Source organism: Callospermophilus lateralis, chromosome 4 (assembly GCF_048772815.1).
Source record: "Callospermophilus lateralis isolate mCalLat2 chromosome 4, mCalLat2.hap1, whole genome shotgun sequence".
Taxonomy (NCBI): Eukaryota; Metazoa; Chordata; class Mammalia; order Rodentia; family Sciuridae; genus Callospermophilus; species Callospermophilus lateralis.
This window is the reverse complement of record NC_135308.1, coordinates 130,908,754-130,921,409: the sequence shown is the minus strand read 5'-3', so window position 1 is coordinate 130,921,409 and position 12,656 is coordinate 130,908,754. Positions and strand designations below refer to the sequence as shown.

General features: G+C 34.5%; 1 protein-coding gene across 1 annotated transcript in view; it reads right to left on the bottom strand.

Moving 5' to 3' along the window:
* Positions 1–12,656, bottom strand: part of Acss3 (acyl-CoA synthetase short chain family member 3) — a 162,242-nt gene that overhangs the window by 19,451 nt on the left and 130,135 nt on the right. The window contains exons 11-12 of the mRNA XM_076854912.2: positions 10,528–10,591; positions 1,576–1,657 (exon numbers count right to left, since the gene is read on the bottom strand). Of these exons, the coding sequence (XP_076711027.1) occupies positions 1,576–1,657; positions 10,528–10,591 (146 nt within the window). The remainder of the gene's footprint in view (positions 1–1,575; positions 1,658–10,527; positions 10,592–12,656) is intronic.

Below are 12,656 nucleotides of genomic sequence, written 5' to 3'. Positions count from 1 at the left end.
AGGTTGGCTTTGAACTCTCTATTCTCCTCTCTCAGCCTACTGAGCTGTTGGGATTACAGGCGTTACACCACAGCGCATAGCAAGACTCATTATTCTTATATGCTAAACGAGTGAAGGAACTCCACCTTCTAAGACCTCTTTGAAGCCTATATGTGAAAGTGCATATGAAGTAGAAGACAGACTTTGGCACATCATGAGCCCTCAATAGTATTATTGTAATTACAACTGTTACTATCACAAGAGGCAGCCTAGAGCAGTAATTAAGAGCACTAACTCTGGAACCAGATGATTTTGGTTCAAATCCCAGCTCCACCACTTCTTACCTCTGGGAACTTTGTGTGAGTTATTCAATACTTCCATTCTGGTTTGAGCCCTCAGATGAGAGACATACGGTCAGGTAAGAAGAGTCACTTCATACAAGTTAACAATATACTGGGGTTCAAATAAAACTTTGGTGTTAAAGGCAATCACGTTAAAAACCACATGTGCATATTATTTGCCACTGTCAGGTTATAATTAATCATATCAGAACCCTGATGCTTTTTAAATGTGGCCCATCAGGTTAGAGAAATTGAGCTGGCTGGAATCAACTGTACTGACAAATCTTCTCTGCCACAGTCTATCAGGGGACTGTTCAATCTTGGCTATTGAGGTCATTCCACTCTGAGATATCTTTCTAAAGAAAGCTATTTTAATTCTTGTCATTTGTCTAGTTGATTAGGTAATCTGTCTTTCACACACAAATAATAAAGATAGAATACTAAATACTTGGAGACCCTTTTTTAAAATGAAATTCCAATTATTCATTTCTTTTTACCCAGAGCATAATGAGGACAAAGTATCACTCTCAGGGCAAGAAGGAGAAGTAAAGGGACCAGCAGAGAGACCATGGGTGGGACCCTGATCTGTGTGATCAATGAAGTGCTGTTATGAACACAATGCACTTCACCTTCACCATGGCCTAGTGATGGGCAAATGACAAAACAGAAAACAGAAAGATCTTTGTTATCCAGGCTACGGGGATGAGGAATGGGCTTTGGGAATACTGTTTCTACCCTGTGTCTGCATTTTTAACATGGAATTTTAAAATAAAGAGTTCAGAGAACTTTCAGGAAAGAATGCCAAAAGTCATAAAGGAATAGAAAAATGTGGCTTTTGTGCTAATCAAATGAAGTTTACTCAAGTAGCCAGGTGTACATGCAGTCAAGTAATGACATTGTATAATTTCAGTTAGTTGTTCTCAGTCTGTACAGAGGAATTCAGTGGAGGAAATAATATAGAAAGCAAAATAGAAAAAAAATTGATTTAACAAAAAGAAATTGCTGACATTGAGAGCTTAGGAAAAGCTGCTCAGAGAAACTGAGAAATTTCTATGTCCAAAGACTAATAATGCATGTAAAATTGACTTAATTAGATAATTGTAATTTGCATATTCTTATCCCTAAAAGCTGGAGACTGGTTCAGATAACCTTTAAAAGTCACATCCATGATTCTAGAAGCATATTGATCAATTTAATAGGCAAAATAAAGGAGAAATATATAAGAAGATTAAAAAATATATATTAAAATTCTTACAGGAAATTTTTCAAAGTATAAATGCTTGAATGCTTCCTGATTCTTCCAGAGTCCTGAAAAAGCCCCAGGTGGTAATGGCAACCTTATATAAAAACAGAGCATTTAAAATTACAATGAAAGTCATAAGAGCAGATTGATTAGAGCTATCATTTTTCCAGTATGATGAATAATTATAATTCAAATCTCACATTGAAATACAACCCCTAAACCTGCTGGGCAGGTTGTGTCTAGTGGAAGCCTAAGTATTTGGCTATGTCACAGCACTACTATTGAAGAATGAGTGTTATTTGGGAAGGACATAAAGGTTCACACATTTGGCATTCAAACTTATTAGCAATAATCACTGTTTCATAAAGAAGCATAACATCTGCAAAAATGAGCCAAAAATGCATCACTAAATTACTCTTTAATGCTTTCATCATAGGAAAATAAATTCATCTTTTTTTTTAAATACCAGGATAGCAACTGTCACCTTTGCCTGTCCGTGCAATGGAATGTTCCAGGTTAGCATCCAGTATACAATCTTATCTTCATAGTCAGTAATCTTCACACAGAATTCCCTGGGAATTCACTCTCCCTGCTCACTCTTCTATTATTTCTTTTCATGACCATCTAGCACTATGTACTTTTTCATTTCTACGAACACATAGAAATCTTGAGCATATTGAATAGAAGGTCCTACATATTTTTTCTTTCCAGTGAATTTCCTAGAATTCTTCCTTCTTTCCTCTATAATATCAAATAGGTGTTATGTGCATGGCTTAATTGTATCCATCTATAATTTATCTGTCATCTATCTATGTGCACATAAATAAATGAATAAAATGTTCATCTTGGTTGCATGTAGGAAGTTTCCACTCCACAAAGACAATCGTTCAAATTGTTTTCTGGGTACCAGTGGGAAATTTGGGTACTATAAAACTTGATGATTTTCAAAAATGCTCTCGTATTCATACAATTAAAATAAAAATGCTCAGTTCTGACTTCATCCTTTTGATGCTAAAAAAGTCAAGATGGTTACTGTTCACTTTAGGAGATACCAAACACCTTTCCCACAAGAAAGATTTTCAGTTCTGACAGAATAAAAGGGGAAGCAGTGCAATTGGACGGCCACCCCAGGCTTACACCTCCACAACACTGAATTTTATCTCAGCATTGTCAGGAAGAAAATGCAGCTAGAGGTAGGAGCAGCTGCCAATGAATTTCTGGACAATCCAGCTGATATCGCCCATTTCCACCATGGTCAGATTGCTAGTAGTAATCCTCATTAGGGCTTTCCCTTTGCTATGTGCTTTTCTCCCCCCTGCCGCTTTTTAAAGAAAGAGGAAATATGCTATGTTAGCATTTCCATACCTCACATTATTACATAAATTACATGTAAAAGCATTTTATAATCTATTAAAAAAAACCTACAGAAATGCTGGTGTATTTTGCTACTGCTTCTGTTCCCTCCTTTAACTGTTCATCCTTAAATCTATTTGAAGATAGCAGGCTGAAATTGATAATCTCCCCAAATTCTTTTAGCTGATTTTACTGTGCTAATCCTAAACACCCATGTACAAATTATGAGATTGTTTTAATCAATTTGTTAATATTCTGCCAAAAAAGAGTGAAACATCACTCATTATTAAGCACCTAAGCTAAACATTAAGATGACACTCACTATAAAGTCAATTTAATGGCATTTTCAGAATGCTACAGGTAAAAAAAAATGAAGAAGAGAACTCTAAGAAGAAATGCCAAAACAAATGTTAATAGAAGCCAAAAGGCATAACAGTAATGAATGGAACAGATGCAAAATAAATAAGATAAATCTGATAGAGATGTGCATTAATAAGAGATAATTTTAGTTACTCTTAGGAAATATACCATAATATATACTCCTTTCTACATTTCTTTGTGTCATTTTGTACAGATGTATGGATGTGTGCATTAAAAATATCTTACTACTTATAGTACAAAGAAAATAAAAAAGTAATTAAAATAATAAATAAAAGTAACCAAAATAATAAATTGTAACTGACATTCATACTGGAATGAGAATAACAGAGTGGTGGGATTGCTGATATACAGGAATGTGGATCCAAATAAATTAAGCACATAATATTGCCTGTGCTGAGATCTATATGTATCGAAGGGCCTATTACTGAACGAACATTTCTCTCATTTTATCTACTGTGAATCAAAGATGTTGGTTTACAAATGGCCATAGAGTAATATTTCCTCACATTAGAGACTTTCTCTTCTTCTCTCTCTTTTTTTCTCCCTCTATTTTTTTTTTTTGGGGGGGGGAGATCCCACTGACTAGACAACAAGAATGTGATAATACTGAATTATCAATGTTTTTTAAAAGAAGGTAATTGGGTAATCCAATTTTTGTTCCCGGAAGAATGCTGAAATCAGTGTGATGAAATGGATAACTGAAAGACACAGTAAAACAATAAAAATTAAATGTGAGGGATGAAGAAGAGAGATGAATTAAAGCTGACTCTAAAGCTTCCAGTCTAGATCAATAATGATACAAACACAAGGAACTCAAAAGCTCAAACATAGCAAAAGCAACATTTTCAGGAGAGGTCACATATTAGAATTTGGAAAAGTAGAGAGGAGATAGATAATTTGGTTTAGATGTTAAATTTTAGGAATCTCTGACATCATCAGTAGAACCATGAAATAAGAAGTCGATAAATCCACATCTGAGAATCAATGTGTGGTGAGCCTGGACAGTGAGATAGACATGCTCCTCAGATGTAGCTGGGTAATCACAGAACTTAGAGATCAGTGGATAATCCAGATAAACTTTATGGAAGACAAAGGAGAAATCCAAAGTCAAACACAGTGTTCAAAAAGGATTAAATAAAGATGACCACTGAATAAAAAGAAAAAAAATCAGAGATATCTGGGAATGAGAACTTATATCACAGACACCACCAAAATAGAGTATTCATAATGACCAAGTGCTGAACAAAGTGCAAATTTTGTTTTCAAACTGGTTCAACAGAAGAAATGAAACTTTGTAAGTAAGATATTTTGAATATTCTTATGATTGCCATTTCAGGCAAGTGGAGCAAGCAACAGCTGGAGTACCTACAGGCAGTAAGTTAGATTCTACTTTTTATTAGTTTGTGGGTGACTGAAAGGAGTGATATAAGTCATTGGTTTAATTCAGAGAGACGCAGGTTGATGTAGGACAGGGAAGATGGGAGTAGAACTAGCTGAGAGAAAATGAAGGTGTAAAAAACGAGAAAAGAAAACAATTGAGAGATTATGCCATTGTTTTATTCATTCACTCATTCATTTGTGAACTAACTCAAGAATTCATTTTATTCATTCATTCAGTATTTATTTGGGGCTTGGTATTCATCAATCAGTGTGGTAACCATTAATAATACAAAAATTTGAACTCTGGTCTCTGATATATAGCAATTCCCACACAGAGTAAACTACAAGAAATTCTGTATTTTTGAAAAGCAAATGGGAAGGAAGATTGATGCACATGATACCCACTCCCTTAAGTCAACAATAATGTAAAAATGTAAATACTCAGGTGCTTTTTTTTCACGCATGTTTTATAGCAAGTGATTAAACCTTGCACTACCAGAGGCTCTTGAAGTAAGTTTTTATCCCTATCCAAAATGTGGAAATGCTGGAAATGGCATATATGTATATCTCAAGATATTTCTGAAATGTCCCCAGAAAACTGCTTTGTTATACACAAATCTAACTGAAGGTCAGACTAGAAAGTAAGACAGGATATTACAATTGGTAATTGGTAAGGCAAAATGAGGGGATGCTCTCCTGTTCCTCACTAACAAAGTGTGGTGTCTCTAAAAATTCAGATGATGTTATCTGAATATCATAAAGGGTGTCTAAGGAGGAAACTATGGGAAGAACCATACAAGAGAAAGAAAAGCAGAAAAGAATAAAGTTACCAGAATTGGAAGTATTTGTGATACATACATATTAAACAAGTAACATGTGAAAAAATATTCTATGCTTTTATAATGAATCTTATTGTCATGTACAAATAAAAAGAACCAATAAAGAAAAAAAAAAGGAGAGAAAAGAAAGATCCAGACAGAAGTTATGTGTGTATAAGACAGAGCAGAATTCGTTTTTTTTTTTTTTTGCAATATTCTGAGTGAACACTTTTCTCTCCATTGCTATCTGAAGGATTATCCAACATTAAGTGCAATTCTTTCTTCTGGAATAATGGTGCACTGGGGATCTTTTTCTGAAACTATAAAAAAAATGCTTTTTCTGAGGTTAAACATAAAAATGCACTGCACTTGCAGAAGGAAGGAAAAGAGGAAAAAAGAAGAAATGGGGCTGGTTAATGCATATACTCATCCTTCAAATTGGAAAACAAATGCTACCATCCTATGAAATTTTACACAACTCTTCCAAGCAAAGTGAAAAACGAGTATTTATTATAACTCCTCAAAGGGTTAATTAGTAGCTCCTTGTAGAGAATCTCCTTTCTAAAGAGATCATTCTGATGGGAGAAGAGGAATAAATGAGGCAGGTGATACTGGCGTGGGAGGGAGGTATCAGAATACAGGGAAATCCTTCAACCATGAGGGCAGGCGGGGAATGTCCATCCCTCTAGAAGGTAACACATCCCAAGCATTCTGCAGTGTAAAGCTCCCAGATAAAGGATGATCTTTCTGTATTTACTACTGTAACAGGAATCCCTGTAGATTCAGAAATAAATTGAAAACAAAACTCCAGTTTCCCAGAGAAATCTGGAGTTAAATTCTAACTTTGTACTCCTGGTACTTCCTACAGGGTCCTTAGGCTTTACTTAAGATTTTCATATGAAGTTACTTTTTATCTCCCCAAAAGAAACTGCCTAGGCCATCATTTCATTCTCTGTGGGCAGACAAAGGACTGGGTGATAATGTGAATTCTAACTGTGTAACTACTAATGATGCTTCCTTTCTTACGTCTGAAATGAGGATAATATCTGTCCCTTTGTCTGCCTCAGAGTGTCATTATGAGGCTAACCAGGGATCATACTAAGATCTGTACATGAGATTTTAAAAGGGACATTGTTGGTGGTGACATTGTTGGTTTTACTCAAAGAATACTGGATGAAAAGAGAGATGTCCTGGCTCTTTCCCAAGATGGCAGTATGGTGACTGAATCACTGCTGTGAAGGCATAGAGATGTGAAAAAAAATATATCATTAAAAGCCAAGAGTTCAATATCTGGAGAATGAGAAATTGGCAGGCAGTTAAGTAAAAGTCACTTGGACAATTCCATACAGCTCCCTCGCCCCCACCACTGTCTATGGGGCACAGGTCAGCAGAACACAGCAGGGGTGAATAAGCTGCATTTCCAATAGCAACAACAGATCTGGTCAGAAACACGTACGCCCATCAGAAAGGAAGAGCCAGAGACCTATGGCTTTAATAACAGAGAGCACCGTGGTACCAAGGCAGGCAATTGTAGTTAAAATTTTCTTTCATACTCTGCTCTCTGTTGCCTGAAAATTACTGACTCATAGTTTTATTTCTGCACTTTAGAGCTCTGGATGCAATTACAGGAGCACCTTCTAAAATTCATGAGCATTTTGTATTCATAGCAACTCAGATACCATAACTTTCTCACTAAATTAACTGCTTGGAGTATGCTTCAAAATCAAAAGAATTTTTTAATGTCTATGTGGGCTTGAAGTTTTCTCTCCTGCTAGAAAGGTAAATTCTGTGAATGCAAGTAATCTTCTAAGACACTAAAAACTGTAGGATCCTGTTTATCATATGCCATAGCTTACACTAGTTTAAGAATCATTAAAATTTTTACCTTCTAGTAAAGGGTCCACAGAAAAGAAAAGAAATTATGTCTAGAATGCCACAACAAAGCAGGTGGGAAAGCTAAGCTAATCAAGAGATTTGTGGGTTTTGTTCCTGTGTTATTTTTAATAAATCATGAGGTCTAAACAAGGACCTACATGAGCAACTTTTATTGATGTAAATATGAAAACATCCTACACATGCTGCAAACAGCCATTGGGATGCATGGGAAATTTTTATATTGATGATTTACAGTAGAGTAGGTATTGGCAATGAGGTTTTCAAAAGTGTGTCCTTTTTTTCATAGATAAAATTGATTTCCTGAAAAACAGTTCCACATTTGTTCTATTGAGGGCAGAGAGGGGAAAAAAATACCTTTTAGTAATCTTTGTTTGTTTTCTGATTATTTTCCCCTTACCTTTCTAATGCAATCATATATGTAATCTTTTTAGATATTCAGTTTCACCATTAACCACTAGGAAGAACAAATCCCAAAGCACGTCTTTATATATTGGCATCCTCATAATTCATAATGAAATCTCACAATACCAGATCTATAAAATAAAATTCCCTGCTTAGGAATACAGAGGGAAGAAAATCATTCTGAACTGGTAACAATCTAAACAATGGATTGCTTTAAGGCAACATTTGTGTTACTTTCAAGGACTTGGAATAACATAAGGCCATAAGGAAAAGTCATAGTTTATGTGGGATATGGCTGTACTTCAGTATCGTTGAAGGATGCAGGGCAAAATTACCCATAATTAGAGTGACAGAACCCAGGAGAGGTTCAAAACTGTGCTGGCATCAAATGCCACCTCTGGGATCTTAAAAGAGTTGCTTTATGAAATAGATGACTCATTTATAGTTAGGTTATATAACAATGTATGCAGTTAGAGTGCTTTGAAAAGCTCTCAAAAACCATGTGCTTCCTTAAGCAATTTAAACATCCACCCACAATTGTGTTTATACTGTTTTCTTGAGCAAGCCCTCCACCCCCCTTGCTATTTGTCCCCTAACAGGTCATATTTCAACTTGTTCTATGTGAATATGGATTTTGATTTAGAGAACTATGACTACTAATGGCATATTCAATATTTAATTTTTCCCTATTTTAGGATATACTATCTTTAAATTAAAACTTTACAAAAAATAATATAGTGCCTACATGTTTACTGATAACATAAAAGTATGAGGAAGAAAATGTGCCGTGGTGTGTATCTGCTCTATTAACTTTTGTAAAGTTAAAATATCTCCATGAGAAGAAATACATTTTACTACTGCTTTTCTTGTAATTTCCACAGCACTTAAAATATTTTATTAAAGGGAGACAGTCTGCGAATGCTAAGTAATAAGAGTTCTTTTGAATTCTAAGAGAAATAAATGAGAAAACAAATCTCTTTTAAGACCTGACATACAATGTTTTATATTTATAGCAGCTCATTTTGGTGAATTCTACTACTTAAGAAGTATTAGTAAAGCCTTAAAAAATAATGATAATAAGATAAATTAATGAAAACAATCTGTACCAATTATTTAAATGCACATATTATGTGGCTTCCAATTGAATCAACTTCCACTTCAGCTTTCACTAGTGTCAACATTTTTTTTTTTTTTTTTGTACCGGGAATTGAACTCAGGGGCACTCAAGCACTGAGCCATATCCCTAGCCCTATTTTGTATTTTATTTAGAGATAAGGTCTCACTCAGTTGCTTAACACCTTGCTTTTGCTGAGGCTGGCTTTGAACTCATGATCCTCCTGCCTTGACCTTCTGAACCACTGGCATTCCAGGCATGCGCCACTGTGCCTGGCTAGTGTTAACAATTTTAAAGTATTGATCGCAAAGTAATTTTAAACATTTCACTTCAAACATTAGCATTTTTACCTATCAATTGAACAGTGATGAACAATATTAACAAAGAATGGTGGTATTTGGTTAAGTTGGGAATTTTATAGTATGTTACTCTTTGACCCCAGTAATTATACATTTAGCAATCTATTAAATACTGTATCAATAATTAGAAAAGGAAAAAAGACAAAACCAAAAGTGTATTTAATACAGTATTACTTATAATCATAACAATTCAAAGAGTGAATACAAAGATTTTTACAGGACAGAGTAAAAAGTAACAATGCTTTTGAAGGGCTGAGGAGGTAGCTCAGAGGTAGAGCACTTGACTAGCATATGCAAAGTCCTGGATTCAACTCCCAGCACCCTCAAGACAAAAATGCTTCTGAGGAAGGTTTAAGAGAAAACAGTAATCTATTGAAAACATATCTAATTAATTCAATTATGTAAAATGCTTGTCAAAAAGTAGACAGCCATATAGTCATATGTCACCTTATGATGTGATATGTTCTGAGAAATGTGTCCTGAGTGATGGAGATGCTATGCGAGCATCATAAAGTGCTTTTTACACTCCTTGAAAGTATAAGTCTACTAGTTGATGCAGTCTTGATTGCAGGACAAATATGATATTCATAAGGCTACTGCCAGCATAAATTGTTATATTGCGTTACAGTAAATATTTTTTAAGTAGATGGAATACACTTTTAAAGTAATGATAAAAAGTCTAGCATAGTAAATATACAAACCAGTAACATGTCTGTATACTTATTATCAACTATAACATACTATATATAATCTTATGTGCTATACTTTCAAAAGACTGGTAGAGCCATAGGTTTATATCAGCATGAACACAAGCTCATGAGTAACAGGTTGCCCTATGATGCCACTAAGTGGTAGGAACTTTTCAGCCTCCATCCTAAACTTAAGGAAATACTACCATATATGGAGTACCACGTTGATTGCAATGTCATTTTGCAACACAGACCATGTATTCCAAATTAACAATGAATTGCTGTTAGGTACAAGTTACCTTTATAATCTACACATTATTTGTATAATCAGAAAAAAGTTATTTTTAAAAAGTGCAAGATTTATCTTTTAAAAAATTATATGTAAATTTAAAAAAAATTTATGGAGTTTCCATCTTTAAATTACAACAGAGTTGATATAATTCTCAAGCAGTACTAAAACTCATTTTGCAACAACCTCACTTGTACTATTAATCTAATAACTCTATTATTTTCCTTATTATAATATAAACACTTTTGCCCTTTTAAATAATAGCATTGAAAAGTTTGCTTACTTTACCACAATATTTCCTAAACGTCGAGCCTTCAGTTTTTGCATGTTGTCATCCAAAATCATAACTACAAAGTAAAATATAAATAAAATTTTGAATAAAAATGTTTATAAAATAAAAATGTTTAAAGCATAAACATTTTTCATATTTTCTATATTCAACTGCCAAACTCTAGCTTAAAAAGTGATTTTTAAATCCTCTAAGACCCTGAATGTATACAAATAAGTTAAAATATCCTACAGAAATTATGGACATTTGTTTGATTCTCTATGAGGTCATAAATTTTCCTTCATAATCTCCCTTAAAGACACTGTATTTCAAATTTGTTGGCATGTATGATTTCATAATCTTTGTTAATTTGCTTATACCCTTCTCATCAGTTAAGAACATTTAGAATATATTCATCTTTTCAAATTTAAAGGAAATAAAGTTTAAAATACATCAGAAATAGTACACAGAATAAAAATAAAACTTTTAAAAAGCACAAAAACCACTTATTCTGATTTAAGTCTTCATATCCACTTATGAGATTTAAATTACTTGAATTTGATCTTCTGAAATATTATCCAAATGTCTTCTGTGATATCTTGATAAACCCTGAATGTGCTTATTCTAAGCTTGTATTCACATTCAGTACCCCTCACAGCAAACTAAAATGAAGACACATCAGTATCATTTAGACTTTAATGGGATCTTTATGTGGTTCTGTTCACCCAGGTCATTCAACTGTAAACAGCTATGAGAGGAGGTGGACAATGGGCCCATACATAGAAAAGTGCTACCATCTTTGTGCTCCTGGAGCACTTTGTTTATACACTATTTTGATAATTAGTAGAGTTATGAGTGTCTGTATTTCACTAGCTTGTGAGTTCACTAGAGATAGAGGCCATGCCTAATGTATCTTTGTTTCTCAAATCTCAGGACAGTGGCAACATTGCTATGTACCCTGAGCATAATCTATCACCTCTTCAGTTTTCCTGCCTATAATATAGGAGCAATTCCCTTTTTATTGTTTTGGCATAAAAATTACTAGGGGAGCGGCTTGGGAGGCTGAGGCAGGAGGATCGAGAGTTCAAAGCCAGCCTCAGCAACTTAGCAAAGGCCTAAGCAACCCAGCAAGACCCTGTCTCTAAATTAAAAGGCTGGGGATATGGCTCAGTGGTTAAGTATCCCTGAGTTCAATCTCTAGTACCAAAAAAAAAAAAAAAAAGAAAAAGAAAAGAAAAAAAAAACCTACTGTACTAGGGAAAAGGAAAGTTAAGTGACAAGCTTGCATAAGGTACTCAATGAAGTAAAATTGTTATACCACATTTAAGGGTTTTTCTGGTACGTGGGTTATGAGAGTTTAATTGTCTGCAAGTCAGCGGCTTTCAGAGAATCAGAAACTTCTGTACTGAAGTTCTATGAGGCATCAAAGCCTCACTTACATCTGGATACAAAAGACATACTCAAGGAAAATGTGTCTAACACCTCCCCCATTGGTGACCCCTAAAAATGTCTCAACACAAAAGCAACTTTTCTGATAAAAGGAACAGGAATGACAGAGCTGTTCAAATGGGGGATTTCACTAAATTTGGGTTCACCTGTCTACAGCTAGAGAAGACACTGACTATATATTTATCCCGAATAAAGAGTCTAAAGTTTCTTTTTATAAATATGGCTGCCAGTTTAAACTAAATGACCTGGGTTTCCCAAAGTAGACATTGTTCAAGGAGGAAAATGCACTATTCTTATATTAGAGAGGCAAAAGACAAATCTCTATAAATTTTGTTAAGAATATTACTGGGAGGAGTGAGGGTGGAAGCTCATTGGCAGAGTACCTGCCTAGCATTCACAGAGCTCTAGGGTCAATCACAAGTATTCTACCGTAAATCATACTCTATTCTTTAAATCTGACTTTTCCTCATAAAATCTATTAAGGTACATAATGTGACCTTATGAAAATGATACAACCTTGGTGCCGCATTCTTCATTTCCTATAAAATGAATGAATAAATAAATAAAATGAATGTGAGTCAAAGTCAAATCAGTCTGGCTTCTCGGAAACATCACTAGTAATACTAGCTAAGACATTAATACTAGCTAAGATTTGCTCCATATTTCTATTGGCCAGACACTGTGTTAATGCTTTG